Source organism: Myxine glutinosa, chromosome 1, assembly GCF_964187855.1.
Source record: "Myxine glutinosa chromosome 1, kmMyxGlut1.1, whole genome shotgun sequence".
In the NCBI taxonomy this organism is placed as follows: Eukaryota; Metazoa; Chordata; class Myxini; order Myxiniformes; family Myxinidae; genus Myxine; species Myxine glutinosa.
This window is the reverse complement of record NC_136261.1, coordinates 25,838,572-25,856,961: the sequence shown is the minus strand read 5'-3', so window position 1 is coordinate 25,856,961 and position 18,390 is coordinate 25,838,572. Positions and strand designations below refer to the sequence as shown.

At 50.7% G+C, this 18,390-nt stretch overlaps 1 protein-coding gene across 3 annotated transcripts in view; it reads right to left on the bottom strand.

Annotated features, from left to right (window-relative positions):
* The window catches only part of LOC137421922 (adhesion G protein-coupled receptor E5), a 58,305-nt gene that overhangs the window by 19,355 nt on the left and 20,560 nt on the right, over window positions 1-18,390 (bottom strand). For all 3 annotated transcript variants that reach the window (XM_068108502.2, XM_078769890.1, XM_078769893.1), the window contains exons 5-6: window positions 10,821-10,976; window positions 10,567-10,719 (exon numbers count right to left, since the gene is read on the bottom strand). In XM_068108502.2, the coding sequence (XP_067964603.2) occupies window positions 10,567-10,719; window positions 10,821-10,976 (309 nt within the window). The remainder of the gene's footprint in view (window positions 1-10,566; window positions 10,720-10,820; window positions 10,977-18,390) is intronic.

Here is an 18,390-nt window from a genome sequence, read left to right as displayed (position 1 = left end):
GGGTGGATGGCGCCCGTGTGGCGACTACCGCCGTCTCAATGACGCTACCACCCCCGACAGGTACCCGATCCCGCATATCCAAGACTTCTCCGCCCGTCTGGCGGGACGGGTCATTTTTTCGAAAATTGATCTCATTCGGGGATATCACCAGGTACCTGTCAGGGCGGCCGGCGTCCCTAAAACGGCAGTCATCACGCCGTTCGGCTTATTTGAATTCTTGCGGATGCCGTTTGGTCTCAAGAACGTGGCTCAGGCGTTCCAGCGCTTGATGGACGGCGTGCTGCGTGACCTGCCGTTCCTTTTCGTTTACCTGGATGACATCCTCGTCGCCAGCATGTCCCGGGCCGAGCACCTCCTCCACCTCCGAACACTGTTCGGGCGCCTCAGCGAGCACGGCCTCATCGTCAACCCGGCCAAATGCCACTTCGGCACGACGGCCGTCGATTTTTTGGGCCACCACATCACCAAGAACGGGGCCGTGCCGCTGCCAACCAAGGTCGAGGCCATCACCACGTTCGCGCGTCCCCGCACCATAAAGGCCCTGCAGGAATTCCTGGGAATGGTGAATTTTTATCACCGCTTCATGCCCCGCGCTGCTCAACTCATGCGGCCCCTCTACGAAGCCCTCCGGGGCAAGCCAGCCAAGCACGACATCGCCTGGTCCGCAGCAATGGATGCGGCCTTCCAAAGCTCAAAGCGGGCCCTCGCCGACGCAACACTGCTCGCTCACCCGGTGCTCAACGCTCCCATCGCCCTCACCACGGATGCCTCCGACTACGCGGTGGGCGCCGTACATGAGCAATGGGTGAACGGGGTTTGGCAGCCACTCGCTTTTTTCAGCCGGCAGCTCCGGCCGAACGAGCTCAAATACAGCACGTTTGACCGGGAGCTCCTCGGTCTACACCTGGCCGTCCGCCATTTCCGCCACCTCCTGGAGGGCCGACCTTTCACGGCGTTCGTCGACCACAAGCCGTTGGTTTACGCCATGGCCAAGGTCACGGAGCCGTGGTCGGCCCGCCAACAGCGCCACCTCTCCGCCGTGTCGGAGTTTACCACGGACATCCGGCACGTCGCCGGCAAAAACAACGCCGTGGCCGACTGTCTTTCCCGGGCCAGCGCGAACGCGGTCCACCTGGGCGTGGACTTTGCGCTTATGGCGGCGGACCAAACCACCGACACCACGGTGCAAGCCCTCCGGGCGGCGGACACGGGCCTCCGCCTGGCCGACATCCCCTTCGCGGACACTGTCCTGCTCTGCGACATCTCCCAAGGCCAGCCTCGCCCCATCGTGCCCGTCACCTGGCAACGCCGCATCTTCGCCTCCCTCCACGGCCTTTCCCACCCTGGCCGGAAAGCTTCCCAGAAGCTGGTGTCGGCGCGATTCGTCTGGCACGGCCTTCGCCGGGACGTCCGCGATTGGACCAGCACCTGCACGGCCTGCCAACGGGCCAAGGTCCACCGACACACCCAGGCCCCGCTGGCACCTTTCACCGTGCCCGAACGACGTTTCGACCACGTCAACGTGGATCTGGTGGGCCCCCTCCCCCCGTCACGGGGGTTCACACACCTGCTCACCATGGTGGACAGGACCACCAGGTGGCCGGAGGCCGTTCCCCTCGTCTCCACCACCACCGCCGACGTGGCGCAGGCTTTCATCGCCACCTGGGTCGCCCGCTTTGGCGCACCGGCGGACATCTCGTCAGACCGCGGACCACAGTTCACCTCGGAGCTGTGGGGCGCAGTCGCCCGCAACCTGGGGGTCAAGCTCCACCGTACTACGGCCTACCACCCCCAAGCAAACGGGTTGTGCGAGCGATTCCACCGCTCCATGAAGGCCGCGCTCATGGCCGGCCTTCAAGACGGCGGTTGGGCCGACTGGCTGCCGTGGGTCCTTTTGGGCCTCCGCACGGCCCCCAAGGAGGACCTCCAGGCATCCACCGCCGAGCTTGTCTATGGCCAGGCGCTACGCGTCCCGGGCGAATTCGTGCCCGACGCTACCAGTCCCTGGTCCGCAGCTCACCAGCGCTCAGACCTCCAGGAGGCCGCCCGACGGTTTGCCCCCGTGCCAACATCCCACCACGGTGACCCCCAGTCCTACGTCCCCCCAGCACTTCGCACAGCGGAGTATGTTTTTGTGCGTCACGATGCACATCGGGGGCCACTCCGGCCGCCGTACGACGGGCCCTTCCGGGTGCTGCGACGGGACGACAAGTCGTTCGTCATCGACATCGGCGGCAGGTCGGACCGGATTGCGGTGGACCGCCTCAAGCCGGCGCACGTGGACGTCGACCACCCACCACGGGTGGCCCTTCCGCCACGGCGAGGCCACCCCCCGTCCACGGTGCCCCCCACTCGACCGCCCACCACCACACCGGACCCCCTCCCACGACCCGCCAGGGGTCGCTTCGGCCGGGTCATCAGGACCCCCCTCAAATTGACCCTGCCGGTGCAAGTCGATTCTGGGGGGACGTGTGTAGCGGCTACCGCTGGGTTTTCACAATCGCCTTGCACCTATCAAGGACGCGGAGCGATCACCATGCCGGGCTCGTCCAGGACGCCCGGGCAGGCTCGCCCTCAACTTGCCAGGCCGCAGCCAGGACGCTGGGCCACGCCCCCTCTCGCCTTTCCTGGGCAAACGCTCCGGGATAATATGTATATATATTGCTGCCCGATAAACGGGCTTTTCAGAGTGCCTGAGTGTTTGGTTTGATTAAAGCAACTCGGATGAATTCCAGCTTTTTGTCGCGTCCATTCTTCCGATCGACGTGGGAGCCCCAGCTCCTTCAATATCATGTTATTTATAGTTTTTGGCCCTGTCACTTAATGGTGAAGAATCACTAAACCAGAACGGCACTCTTCGCCACGTCGACCGATATGCCTTTGCCCACATTATTACGTCATTATAATACTTGTACAAAGTTTGATTTAAATCCATTCAGCTGTTCTCAAGTATCACATTTTTACCTGACATGACCTCTGACCTTTGACTTTTTACACCAAAATGTAATCAGTTCATCTTTGCATCATAATATATACTTATACCAAGTTTGACTTTGTTCCCTTTAGCTGTTCTTATTCATAAGTTCTGAATATGCCACCTGCTGCGCCTCCCACCTAGTTCAACATAGAACCGGCGATTCTGAAGCATGCTTTCTAACAGCTCTATTAAGTGAATATATTTTATCATCTCTGGGATCTTTGAGCCTGGTGTTGGCTTAGCGGTTAGGGTGACGGCTTGGGATCCTAGGATCCTGGGTTCGAATCCCGGTCGATCGCTGAATTAACACCAGGAGGGTTGACTCAGCCTGTCATCCTTCCGAGGTCGGCAAATTGAGTACCAGCTCACTGGTAATTCCCTGTGTGTCGCAATAGGCGACTAACAGGGTTGGCGGCAGGAAGGGCATCCGGCCATAAAACATTGCTTCAAAAAGGGGACCACCATGCCCGAAAAAGGCCAATCCTTGCTCTGCGGGGAAAAATGGCCTCGAAAGGTGGTTCATCTCTAGGATCTTGCAGAACATACATCTATGATTCACTGTATCGTATGCTGCTGGTGGCAGGTCTACAAAAACAGTGCCTGTTACCATCCCTTGCTCAAAACCATCTTCGATATATTGTGTGAGGTTGAGAATTTGGCTTGTTGTTGATTTGCCAGGGCGGAAACCTGCTTGCTCTGGAATGGTCTTCCCATCTGCAGTTGGTGTTATCCTATTGAGTCTCAGGCATTGAAACAGCTCTTACCAGGTGTGGCAAAGCAGTGCAATCGGCCGAAAACTCTTAGGATCTGAGCGATCTTTTCCGGCCTTTATTAGTACTATTACATGTCCCTTCTGCCAAATCTTAGGTCGCTTGTGTGTTGCCAGACAGTGGTTAAACAATTGTTGGATCCATTTCTTTGCTTGCTGTCCAAAATGCTTTATTTGCCCCGTTGCCATGTTGTCAAGACCAATTGCTTTCCCGTGTTTTAGACTAGATATACCAGTTTCCAGCTCTTTCATGGTGAATAGTCTAATAAAGCCAAGGTCATCACTGTACTTCTTCCTATCTAGTTGTTTGTTTTTTGTTCATTTTTCCATTTAGGAGCAACTGTTGTGCGACTTTGTTAGAGGACACGTTTGGATGTTAGGCAGCTTTCTTGGGATCACCTCCAAGTTTGCGTATGAGAGACCATGCCTTCTTGCTGTTTTTTGTAAGATCTGTTGTCTCTATCAAGGTGTTCCAGGTGTTTTGACGCTCTTGAGAGATACTGAACATCACCCTCTCACCAGTAGATATTGTTTCCTCTGAAAAGGGGTCACATTTAAACATTGAGACATACTCCCAATATAGTTCAGCATTCTACTTGGTGAGACCAGGGATGTAGTGTACTCTGCAACCTCGGGGGATCTTCCTTCTGGCTGTTTTCTGGACAGCTAACCGTAATCGGTCGTTCAAAGGTGTCACTAAACAAATGGGGATATACAACCAGCCCGACAACTTGCGAATGTGGAACTGAGCCCAGACCATGCAACATCTCCTGCAATGTCCATCGCTAGAGAAACCCTGCACTGTTGCAGATCTTGCCGAATTCAACAAAAAGGCGCAAAAATGTGTCCGGTTTTGGCTGGGCCATGTATAGACTGTCCGTGGACACGATAAGAAGAAGATTCATAAATTATCGCGGTAATGAAAACCTATTACAGACTCTGACCTTTGACCTCTTGATGCCAAAATAGAACCAGTGCATCTTTACATCATTTTCCATACCTGTACCAAGTTTGGTCAAAATCCTATCACTGGTTCACAAGTTAGCGCAGTAACATAATTTTTTACTTAACCTGACCTTTGACTTCTTGACCCCAAAATAGAATCAGTGCATCTTTACATCATTTTACGTGTAGTGAAATTATACTGAAGGTGAACCCGGGAGTGCTCGCTCATCCCACTAAAGGGGCGTCTATAAGACCCGGGACAACCGCGGTGCAAGGACACCAGCGACACTTACTGTGACATATAGTCCTGTAGTTTGAATGGTATGTACGCACCTATATGCCGGACTTGCTTGCTTTGCCTATTGATATCGGTCATTTCCCATGTAATACTCCGATTCTGATGTCTATTGCATGAACGTATTTTACAGGATGTTACCACAGATCTAAATGATATTAAACCTACCCAAGGTACAAGTCGTGTCTGTGGTTGATTTTCACGACATTTAATATCATTTAAATCTACGAAATGGCTGAACCCAAGATGATCACGGTACCGATTCTCGATGCCGACGCACAAGCCGAGGAGTCGGGGTCGGAGTTCACCCACTGGCTCAAAATGCGGGAGAATTACTTCGCCGTGCATGAAACAGAGCCCACCGCTGCGGCTAAGCTGTCCGTGTTACAGTTGAAGGTCCATCACCGCGTTTACCGGTGCATTGCTCGCTTTGAGACATACGCCACGGCTCTGGCTGAGCTAAAGCGACTATACATAAAGAAACAGAGCGCCATGCACGGCCGGCATCAGCTCTCTCAGCGGCAACAACAACCATCGGAATCGATCGATCGCTACGTGCAGGAGCTGCGACACCTCCTAGCGGACTGCGCTCAGGAGGTACGGACCCACGAGCAAGTGCAGGATGACCTTCTCCGAGATTCTTTCGTCTCTGGAATTAGCTCTGGAGCCCTGAGGCTCCGACTCTTGGAGACCGCGGAGCTGACATTTACGGAGGCACTACGGCTGGCTCACGTCTTTACAGATGCCCGTGAACAATCTACCGCTTATGACCATCCACGAGTCATGGCGGGGACTTCTCAACTCGCGCGACCGGAGAGGGTTACCGCCGAGGACATGGGGGAGGACTCGACCACGGCCGAGTCTCTGGGTGCTCCTGAAGTGGACGCGGCATCCGGCCTGACTGCTGCTACCGCTGCCCGGCCACGGCCTGAACGGTACGCGAAGTGTTATTTTTGTGGGAATCGGCAGCACCCCCGATTAGAATGCCCGGCTCGGGAGGCAATATGCCACCTGTGCTCCACCAAGGGTCATTTCGCGAAGGTCTGCAAAAGGTCCGCGCGAGGTACACGAGCCCGCGCGGCCTTGAATGGGCTTATCGCTGAGCCAACGGACTGCGCACCGTGCGGAGCGCCCCGCCCGGCCTTGATGAGCGTCTCCCCTCCTCGCGGGCCCCTGGCTGCACGCTTGACCTTGATGGGGGACATCGGGCCGCCTAAACAACCGGCGCGACCACGACCGGCCGCGGCGCGATCGGCCTTGGCTGGCGTCCGGACGCCCACCTCAAACAAGCAACGAAGTACTGCTTTGCCAACTCCTCTGGATTCGCAGCGAACGCTGCACGGGACTCGAGCGCCATCTGACGGCGGCTTTTACGAATTACACGCTACCGCACCAGCTCATGGAACGGTGGATGGCAGTGATCCTCTACGCGTGACTCGAGCGCCATCTGACGGCGGCTTTTACGAATTACACACTATCGCACCAGCTCATGAAACGGTGAATGGCAGTGATCCTCCACACGTGACTCGAGCGCCATCTGACGGCGGCTTTTACGAATTACACACTATCGCACCAGCTCATGAAACGGTGAATGGCAGTGATCCTCTACGCGTGACTCGAGCGCCCTCTGACGGCGGCTCTTACGAATTACGCGCACCTGCTCCAGCGCGGCCAACTATGCGCCTGTCACGCGAATCCTCCACGGGCTGCCCGAACGACCGGAAAACTGCAGCTGGAGTGGGATCCACTCGCGAGGCGCGATCTTCTCGCCCGGACGGCACAATACCTGCTGGGTCTTCCGGCCTTGTGCAAGCCATCATTCCGCTCAAGGTCGAGGGCGTTTTTTCACAAGCCTTAATCGACACGGGGTCTACGGATAGTTTTATCGATCAACGACTAGTGCATCAACATGGGTGGCCGGTTCTCGGGACTACACGACGGATCTTCATGGCCTCCCAAGTACTTCGGCTGAGCACAAAAGGGGCATGTCGATTGAAACTTGTGATAAAGGGATGCACGTTCCCAGACGTGTATCTCATGGTATTACCTGCGTTATGTGCCGACGTACTGTTAGGACACGATTTCCTTAAGCGACATGGACGTTTGGAAATGGACTTTGGTGGGCCGGACACGCTTGCTGTGTGTGCCCTCGCTCAGATGGACGTGTAGCCTCTCTCGCTGTTCCCCAACCTGACCACTGATTGTACCCCTGTAGCCGTAAAATCGCGGTGCTACCCTCGCGCAGACGCGCAATTCATTGTGGAAGAAACGGCCCAGCTCTTAAAGGACGGTATCATAGAACCCAGTCGGTCGCCGTGGCGGGCCCAAGTCTTAGTGGTGCGGAGTGAGGCCCATCGCCGGCGCATGGTAATCGACTACTCACAGACGATTAATCATTTTACACAGCTGGATGCCTACCCTTTACCGGGGATGGATGCACTGGTGCGCCAGGTGGCCCTGTACTCCGTTTACAGCACTCTCGATCTGCGTAGTGCGTATCATCAGGTCCCCATCTCTAGGGCTGATCGCGTCTATACAGCCTTTGAATCGGGTCAACGGTTGTACCAGTTCACTCGGCTCCCTTTTGGGGTAACTAACGGGGTCACTTGTTTTCAGAGGACTATGGATGACCTCGTTACGAAGGAGAACTTGACCGATGTCTTTGTCTATCTGGACAATCTTACGGTTTGTGGGTATGACCAGGGGCATCACGACGCTAATCTGAAGCGCTTCCTCGAGGTCGCGCAGAAATATCGCCAAACCATGAATGAGGCTAAATGTCGTTACTCTCTACGCACGGTAGATCTTCCGGGGTACATCGTGACCCATGGCTCTGTCTCTCCGGATAAGGAGCGTCTGCGACCTTTGCTCGATATGGCTCCGCCTAGCGTTCGGGCTTCGCTGAAATGCGCTCTTGGGCTGTTCGCCCACTATTCAAAGTGGGTGCAAAATTTCTCCGCGAAGCTCCGCCCCCTCGTGGCCTGCGACACGTTCCCCTTGGGCCCGGCCGCCATGGCGGCCTTCGAGGGCCTTAAAGCCGACATCGCTGGCGCCGCTGTAGCGACGATTGACGAGAGTGCATCTTTCGTCTTGGAAAGTGATGCCTCGGATCATGCGATAGCGGCGACTCTCTCCCAAGGGAGACGCCCTGTGGCTTTCTTTTCACGGACTCTCACCTCCGCTGAGCGGAGGCATTCGTCTGTCGAAAAGGAAGCGTACGCGATCGTCGAATCGATTCGGCGATGGCGGCCGTACCTGCTCGGGCGGTGTTTCCAAATCGTCACGGACCAACAAAGCGTTGCATTCATGTACGACACCTTACATGCTCAACGCATTAAGAATGAGAAAATCACTCGCTGGCATATCGAACTCGCCGACTTCTGCTACACCATCAAATACCGCCCGGGGAAGGATAACCTGGTCGCAGACGCCTTATCGAGGCCGGCCACTTACGCGGGGGTTGTAACTTTGGAGGGACTGCGCACTTTGCACGGCACTATGTGTCATCCCGGGGTAGCGCGTTTCGTGCATTTTGTGCGCAGTGGAAATCTGCCGTACTCGATTGAGGACATCCGCCGGATCTGCCGTGATTGCACTATCTGTGCGGAGCTCAAACTGCGGTTTTACAACCCTCCTATGGGGACGCTGGTTAGGGCTACTAGACAGTGGGAGCGATTGGCGATGGACTTCAAAGGGCCGCTGCCGGTGTAGAGTAACTCCCGTTTACTGCTCACTATCGTTGATGAGTATTCGCGATTCCCCTTTGCTTATACGTGCGGGGATATGTCGGCTGCCACGGTTATACGGTGCCTGCAGAATTTGTTTTCTATGTTTGGGTATCCGGCCTACGTGCATACCGATCGGGGTGCGGTGTTCCTGTCTCAGGAGGTGAGGGGCTACTTGCTCCAAAATAATGTCGCTTCGAGCTACACCACCCCGTACCGGCCCCAGGCGAATGGGCAGATCGAACGCTTTAATGGGATTATATGGAGGGCCGTCATGCTAAGCCTCAGGACCCTCGGCCGGGGCCTCGATAAATGGGCGTGGTCGCTACCTGCGGCTCTAAACTCGATCCGGGCATTCCTATGTACAGCCACCAACCAGACTCCTCACGAAAGACTGTTCCACCACCCTAGAAGCTCGGGTAGTATCCAATCTTTACCCAGCTGGCTCGCTGAGCCGGGGCCGGCCTATCTCAAACGAGCGGTTCGCACTAGCAAGTACGACCCCCTTGTTGATAAGGTGCGGGTACCCCAGGCTAATCCCGAGCATGCTCATGTGATAACCGCAGACGGACGCGAGTCTACTGTCTCAGTACGCCATCTCGCCCCTTGTGGGGTCGACGACAGGGATATCGACGAACCAATCTACGAGTCTATGGACTCTACCGAAGCTTCTTCTATGGAACTACTGCCGTCACTTCTGTCGTCGCCTACTCCCTTGCCTGATGGCTCTGGGGTGCCCCCTCCGACACCCACCTCCGGCAGCTATTCCGACGCGGGGGACTCCGGGCTTGGGGACGCCGTACCCGGTAGTCTCCGGACACGAACTGGCAGGGTAGTTCGCCGCCCCGACCGCTACGGATGGACCGACTGACGTGGATTGACGTACCCCCATTCGATTATTGCTGACGCTTGCTTGCGACTGCCTAGCGGCAGTATAGTTTTAACGGCAGGGAGAATGTAGTGAAATTATACTGAAGGTGAACCCGGGAGTGCTCGCTCATCCCACTAAAGGGGCGTCTATAAGACCCGGGACAACCGCGGCGCAAGGACACTCCAGCAACACTTACTGTGACATATAGTCCTGTAGTTTGAATGGTATGTACGCACCTATATGCCGGACTTGCTTGCTTTGCCTATTGATATTGGTCATTTCCCATGTAATACTCCGATTCTGATGTCTATTGCATGAACGTATTTTACAGGATGTTACCACAGATTTAAATGATATTAAACCTACCCAAGGTACAAGTCGTGTCTGTGGTTGATTTTCACGACATTACGTACTTGTACCAAAGTTGACCTTGATCCCTTCAGGCGTTCTTAAGTTGTCACGCTAACGGAAACCAATCATAGATGGACGGACAGCCAGGCGGACAACCCGAAAAGATCATTCCTTTCGGAAACTTCGTTGGCGGAAGCATAAAAAAACAATCATATCCAGATATGTAAACATCCGGATGTTTACCAAAATCAAATCAATTCTTCCTTGTCACACAGTGATTCTGTCTGTCCATCAAATCAGCATTTCTTCAATCAATCAAATTTCTTCAAATCAGCAGCAATCAATCAGCATCAGAAGAAAATCAATCTGTCCATCAAATTTCGTCCGAATCCGTCCACAACTTTTTGAGATATCCTGCTCAGACATAACCGGACAGATAGACAGACAGACAAACAGACAGGAGTGAAAGCATTACCTCATTACCTCAAAAACAACGGTAAAAACATTATCGTTACCTTCCACTGGCTTCTGACCCCTCATCTTCTTAAATGCTCCATATTTAGGAAAATGGAAATTGTGATTTAGTAAAAGAAGATATTTTGCCATTTTGTGTTTGCACAAGAAGAAACTTACCCACGCAAAAGTTTCCATCATTGGGAATGAAGGTAGTTTCTGGATTGTTTGTCCAATATCCTGGTTGGCATGAACAGTTGAAGGAACCAGGACTGTTGGAGCAAAATCCTCCTGCCCCACATATGCCTGGGGTCTCCAGACACTCATTCACATCTATGAAGCACACCAATGCCACACCCAAAAGACTCCAGATTTATAAATTATGCAATGGAGTTATCATAGAGTAATTACTCTTCTCTATCACCTGATCTCACCTCTACAGTGAGAGTTGTGCACATCATCTGATCTTGTTTCACCGAGTTTGTTGAAGATGAATCCCACTGGGCAGGAGCAACTGAAGGAGCCAAGGCTATTGAAACATTCCCCTCCATCACCACATATCACGGGGTATTCCAGGCACTCATTCACATCTGCTTATCAAACAGGGAAGGAAAGGGGTTATAAGAGGTTATAAGAGGTTAAGTGGTGAGTTAGGAAGTTTACTTTTCAACTTTCAAACACATCTGGAGTAGTTTTCACATTGCTATCTTTTCACATAAAGTTGGAGAATGCAATTAAAATTAATTATTATGATTATATATAACTTGTATTATAATTAACTTGAATTATATTGGAATGAACTATTGATTAAAAATAAAAAACAATATTGGATAGTGATATGGAGTGAGTATAAGTGCGAGAATAGAAAGTTAAATGAGAGAAGATTGTTAACTGAACAAGATGTTTATGAATTCTGAGTTCGACCGGAAATGGTTATCCGATTGTCCGACACAAGTGAAAATTCTGTTCGATCAGGTCATAAGTGTATGCCAGTTGTCTGGTGGACAACTCAATATTCCTGCCAAACATTAATTAGTTTTTTTAATTCTTTTTGGGGTACACAGTGGAGGCTCATTGAAGAGCTACTATTAGTACACTGAATGCATCAGGACATAACAGGACAAAACTAGACGGCCTGATTGGCCATATCACTTAATGGTGAAGAATCACTTAGAAAAAAATAAATAATTATCATATCCGAATCCATATCCGGATCTTCACCAAAATTGAATCGATTCTTCATTGTCACACACTCAACCTCCCCACCAAGTTTCGTCCAAATCCGTCCACAACCTTTTCAGATATCCTGCTATGTATCGTTTTTGGCCCTATCTCCCAATGTTGAAGAATCACTTAAAAAATTATAGTAGCCGGATCCGAATCCGGATCTTCACCAAAATCTAATCATTTCGTCCTTGTCACACACCCAACATCTCCACCACGTTTCGTCCAAATCCATCCTTAACTTTTTTAGATATCCCACAATGTATAGTGTTTGGCTCCATCTCCCAATGGTGAAGAATCACTTAAAAAATTAAAAAATTCTCAATTCCGAAACCACATTCAGATCTTCACCAACATCGAATCTATTTGTCCTTGTCAAACACCCAACCTCTCCACCAAGTTTCGTCCAAAACCATCCACAACTTTTTGAGATATCCTGCTATGTATCATTTTTGGCCCTTTCTCCCAATGGTGAAGAATCACTTAAAAAATTATAGTAGCCGGATCCGAATCCGGATCTTCACCAAAATCTAATCATTTCGTCCTTGTTACACACCCAACATCTCCACCAAGTTTCGTCCAAATCCATCCTTAACCTTTTGAGATATCCCACAATGTATAGTTTTTGGCTCCATCTCCCAATGGTGAAGAATCACTTAAAAAATTAAATAACTCTCAATTCCGAAACCACATTCAGATCTTCACCAACATCGAATCTATTTGTCCTTGTCACACACCCAACATCTCCACCAAGTTTCGTCCAAAACCGTCCACAACTTTTTGAGATATCCTGCTATGTATCATTTTTGGCCCTTTCTCCCAATGGTGAAGAATCACCTAAAAAATTATAGTAGCCGGATCCGAATCCGGATCTTCACCAAAATCTAATCATTTCGTCCTTGTTACACACCCAACATCTCCACCAAGTTTCGTCCAAATCCATCCTTAACCTTTTGAGATATCCTGCTATGTATCGTTTTTGGCTCCATCTCCCAATGGTGAAGAATCACTTAAAAAATCAAATAATTCTCAACTCCGAAACCATATTCAGATCTTCACCAACATCGAATCTATTTGTCCTTGTCAAACACCCAACATCTCCACCAAATTTCGCCCGAATCCGTCCACAACTTTTTGAGATATCCTGCTATGTATCATTTTTGGCCCTATCTCCCAATGGTGAAGAATCACTTAAAACATTTAATAATTCTCAACTCCGAAACCATATTCAGATCTTCACCAACATCGGATCTATTTGTCCTTGTCAAACACCCAACCTGTCCACCAAGTTTCGTCCAAAACCGTCCACAACGTTTTGAGATATCCTGCTGTGTATCGTTTTTGGCTCCATCTCCCAATGGTGAAGAATCACTTAAAAAATTAAATAATTCTCAACTCCGAAACCATATTCAGATCTTCACCAACATCGAATATATTTGTCCTTGTCACACACCCAACATCTCCACCAAGTTTCGTCCAAAACCGTCCACAACTTTTTGACATATTTTGTTCAAAAACAAACAAACAAACAGGGATGAAAGCATACCCTCCATCCACCTTTGGTGGCGGAGGTAATCAGAACGTCACTCGGTAGAGCGCATACCTACTTTAGGTTGAACAGTTTACCTATCCCACTTATATTGATACACCAGATCTGAATTCGGACCTGAACCAATATCGAATCGGCTTGTTCTTGTCACTTTTTTTTGTTTGTTTTTTTTTTTTGTATACAAGATCGAGGCTCGTGAAAGAGCGAACATTAATCACACAGAAAGACAAACCGACACATAAAACATATAACATCGGGAGCGGTAGACAAGATGGGGAGAGAGGGGGAAGGACACAAACACAACATTTGAGAGCAGGGACCGAGAGACATGGAGACATCAAGAGATCTGAGAGAGGGCGAGGGCTTTGGGGGGGGGGGGCATGGGAAGGGGGCGGTGGGAGAGGTATAAAACATATGGACACTGCTAGGACTTCCAGGAAAGAAGTTGGAATTTCAAACAAGGTGGATCTGGGGTGAATTAGCGGGGGTAGAAAAGATCAAGGTTTTGGATGGGGGAAGATAAGAGATGGTGGTGAACAGCTGTTTTAAAGACCTGGAGGGAGGAGTGGGATTGAAGGGAGTGAGGGAGTTTGTTCCAGAGGCGGGAGAAAAGAGGATTGAAAGAGTGAAGGTGAGCAGAGAGCCGAGATTTCGGCAGTTTAACCATCAGAGGGTTGCTGGCAGATCTTGTGCGACCTGTAGGAATATTTGGGGGACAGAGCACAGAGAGAGCTGGGGGTGCAAGGCCGGAGAGGAGTCGGTAGAAGACAGAAAGACCACCTACCTGCCTGCGGTGAGTGAGTGAAAGGCCCTCAGAGATAGCTTCATCGCGGGAGATTCCAATAATTCTGAAAGCTTTGGTTTCAACAGCGTGAAGCCGAGCTAGGTGTGAGGCAGGAGCACCGGCCCATAGGGGAGAACAGTATTCCATTGAGCTGCGGATGAAAGCCTTGTATGTGGTGAGGAGCTCAGGTGTGCCGAGGAAGGACTTCGCACGACGGAGGATGCCCAGTCGGCGACTGGCTTTGGAGGCCAGCTTGGAAATGTGGTTTTCCCAAGAAAAATCATGGCAGATAGTGAGACCCAAAATCTTGAGCGACAGAACTTCTTGGAGAGGATTGTTGAGAAAGTAGATGGGAGGGTTGTCCAGTCGATCTTTTCGGAGAGACATAGTAAGAGTGTGAGATTTGTCAGGATTGAAAGACATGTTCCACTTGTTTGACCAGTCTGTGATTTTGTCCAGGTCTTCAGAGAGTGAGGAGGCAGCAGACTGCCGATCTGAGGGAAGAGGAATGGAGCGGCAGAGAGTGGAGTCATCAGCAAAGAGATAGAGAGGATTTTCGAGAGAGTCAGAGAGATCATTGATGAAGACCAGAAAAAGCACGGGGCCCAGAACACTGCCTTGGGGAACTCCAGCCTGCACAGGAAGAGGAGATGAGAGAAACCCATTCAGGGCCACACGTTGACGACGACTAGAGAGGAAGTCCGCCAGCCATGCGTGGAGATTTCCATGGATACCAAAGGAGGAGAGTTTGGTGAGCAGAGCGGGGTGCCAGACCGTGTCGAAGGCACGTGATATGTCGAGGGAGACAGCTCTAATTTCCTGTTTGGCATTGAGGACCTCCATCCATTGTTGAGACAGCAGAAGCAGCATGTCCAGAGTAGAGTGACCTGGTCTGAAACCAAATTGATGATCAGAGATCAAGCCATTGGAGAAGAGGAAAGATTTCATATCCGAAGCAATGATGGATTCCATGACTTTGCTGATAATTGGGAGAAGGCTGATTGGTCTGTAGTTGCTAGGATCTGTTTTTGCACCTTTTTTGTGCAAAGCGGTGATGTTGGCTGATTTCCAAGCAGATGGCAGTTGACCTTGAGCAAAAGAGAGGGTGAAGAGAACAGAGAGAGGGTGAGATAGAGCAGCAGAGCAGGATTTTAGGACCCGTGGGCTGATGCCGTCGGGTCCAGTTGCAGAATCAGAGTCGAGGGTTGACAGAAACTTTTCCACCTTGTCAGGAGGAAAGGACACGGAGTCCAGGAGCAGCAGGGTACGACTGGGTATGGTGGGTACAGAGAGGGATGCCACTTAACCAACTCATCCACCAAGTTTTGTCATAAATCGTCCACAACTTTTTGAAATATTATCCTATATATCGTTTTTGGCCATAACACTCAATGGTGAAGAATCACTTAGAAAAAAATTAATAATTCTCATATTCGGATCCGGATTCGTATCTTCACCAAAATTAAAGCAATTCTTCCTTGCCGCAAACCCAACTTATCCACCAAGTTTTGGCATAATCCGTCCACAACTTTTTGAAATATTATCCTATATCTCGTTTTTGGCCATAACACTCAATGGTGAAGAATCACTAAGAAAAAAATAAATAATTCTCATATTCGGATCCGGATTCGTATCTTCACCAAAATTAAAGCAATTCTTCCTTGCCGCAAACCCAACTTATCCACCAAGTTTTGGCATAATCCGTCCACAACTTTTTGAAATATTATCCTATATGTCGTTTTTGGCCATAACACTCAATGGTGAAGAATCACTTAGAAAAAAAAAAAAAATTCTCATATTCGGATCCGGATTCGTATCTTCACCGAAATTAAAGCAATTCTTCCTTGCCGCAAACCCAACTTATCCACCAAGTTTTGGCATAATCCGTCCACAACTTTTTGAAATATTATCCTATATGTCGTTTTTGGCCATAACACTCAATGGTGAAGAATCACTTAGAAAAAAATTAATAATTCTCATATTCGGATCCGGATTCGTATCTTCACCAAAATTAAAGCAATTCTTCCTTGCCGCAAACCCAACTTATCCACCAAGTTTTGGCATAATCCGTCCACAACTTTTTGAGATATCCTGTTCACAAACAAACAGACAGGGGTGAAAACATAACTTGCATTCACCTTCGGTGGCGGAGGTAAGGAACAGCAGAGAGAGGGGGGAAACAACAACGGCAGAGTTGAAGGCCAAAGTACAGGCAGACTTGGACAAACAATGGGTGCGGGGACGAATGGGGGCAGGAGAGGATGCATGGGGTGGACAAAATGGACACAGAAGCAAACTCTAAGTATGGAAAACAGGAAATTTGGAAGGAGGGTTTGGGGTGGAGTTGGGGGAGGGGGGGGGGTAAGATTTGGGGGAGGGAGTTAACAAGGGTAGAAAAGATCATGGATTTGGATGGGGGATGATCTGAGATGGTGGTGAACAGCAGTCTTGAAGACCTGGAGTGAAGAATTCGATTGAAGAGGATGTGGAAGTTGGTTGCAGAGGTGGGGAAAAAGAGGAACAAATGAGTGGAGGTGACCATGCCAATTTATGACAAATGTTTTGGGAAAACTCAATCACCCATAACAAGAGCTATAAGAAGCGGAGAAATTGCGGAGAAATGCGGAGACAGTGCGGACAGTGCGGAGAAATTTCATGAGTATATAATCTACGATATAAGAGAACCCCCCCCCCCCCCCACCCCCAAAGAAAGCCGCGGGTATCGCAGTCGCTGAAAGGCGACATCGTCCTGGTGATCTAGCAAGTATCTCCCATAGCCATAGCAGTATTACTTGATAGTTATATCTAGCAAGTATCACCAATAGACGACGTCGTCCTGGCAATCTAGCAAGTATCGCTCATAGGCGACGTCGTCCTCGCGATCTCGCAAGTATCTCCCAATCTCCCAAAGGATACGTCGTCCTCGCGATCTCGCAAGTATCGCCCATCGGCGACGTCGTCCTCGCGATCTAGCAAGTATTGCTGATAGGGGACATCGTCCTGGTGATCTTGCAAGTATCGCCAATAGGCGACATCGTCCTGGTGATCTAGCAAGTATCGCCGATAGGTGGCATCGTCCTGGAGAACCAGCAAGTATCGCCGATAGGTGGCGTAATCCTGGCAATCCAGCAAGTATCGCCAATAGGCGACATCATCCTGGTGATCTAGCAAGTATCGCCCATTGGCGACGTCGTCCTGGTGATCTAGCAAGTATTGTCGATAGGCGACGTCGTCCTGGTAATCCAGCAGGTATCACCGATAGGCAACATCGTCCTAGTGATCTAGCAAGTATTGCCGATAGGCGACGTCGTCCTGTTGATCTAGCAGGTATCGCCGGTAGGCGACGTCGTCCTGGTGATCTCGCAGGTATCGCCGATAGGCAACATCGTCCTGGTGATCGAGCAAGTATCGCCGATAGGCGACGTCGTCCTGGTGATCTAGCAGGTATCGCCGATAGGCGACATCGTCCTGGATATATAGCAAGTATCGCCGATAGGCGGCGCAATCCTGGTGATCTCGCAGGTATCGCCGATAGGCGACATCGTCCTGGTGATATAGCAAGTATCGCCGATAGGCGACGTCACCCTGTCGATCTCGCAAGTATCGCCGATAGGCGACGTCGTCCTGGCGATCTAGCAAGTATCACCGACAGGCGACGTCATCTTGGTGTTCCAGCGGTTTTCGCCAATCATCAATAGGCGATGTCGTCTTGTTGATCCAGCGGTTATTGCCAATCATCAATAGGCGATGTCGTCTTGGTGATCCAGCGGGTATTGCCAATCATCAATGGGCGACGTCGTCTTAGTGATCCAGCGTGTATTGCCAATCATCAATAGGTGACGTCGTCTTGGTGATCCAGCGGGTATCGCCAATCATCAATAGGCGACGTCGTCTTGGTGATACAGCGGATATTGCCAATCATCAATAGGCGATGTCGTCTTGGTGATCCAGCGGGTATTGCCAATCATGAATGGGCGACGTCGTCTTGGTGATCCAGCGTGTATTGCCAATCATCAATGGGCGACGTCGTCTTGGTGATCCAGCAGGTATCACCAATCATCAATAGGCGACGTCGTCTTGGTGATCCAGCGGGTATCGCCAATCACCAATAGGCGACGTCGTCTTGGTGATACAGCGGATATTGCCAATCATCAATGGGCGACGTCGTCTTGGTGATCCAGCGGGTATCACCAATCATCAATAGGCGACGTCGTCCTGGTGATCCAGCTGGTATCGCCAATCATCAATAGGCGACGTCGTCTTGGTGATACAGTGGATATTGCCAATCATCAATGGGTGACGTCGTCTTGGTGATCCAGTGGTTATCACCAATCATCAATGGGCAACGTTGTCTTGGTGATCCAGCGGGTATTGCCAATCATCAATGGGCGACGTCGTCTTGGTGATCCAGTTGGTATCGCCAATCATCAATAGGCAACGTCATCTT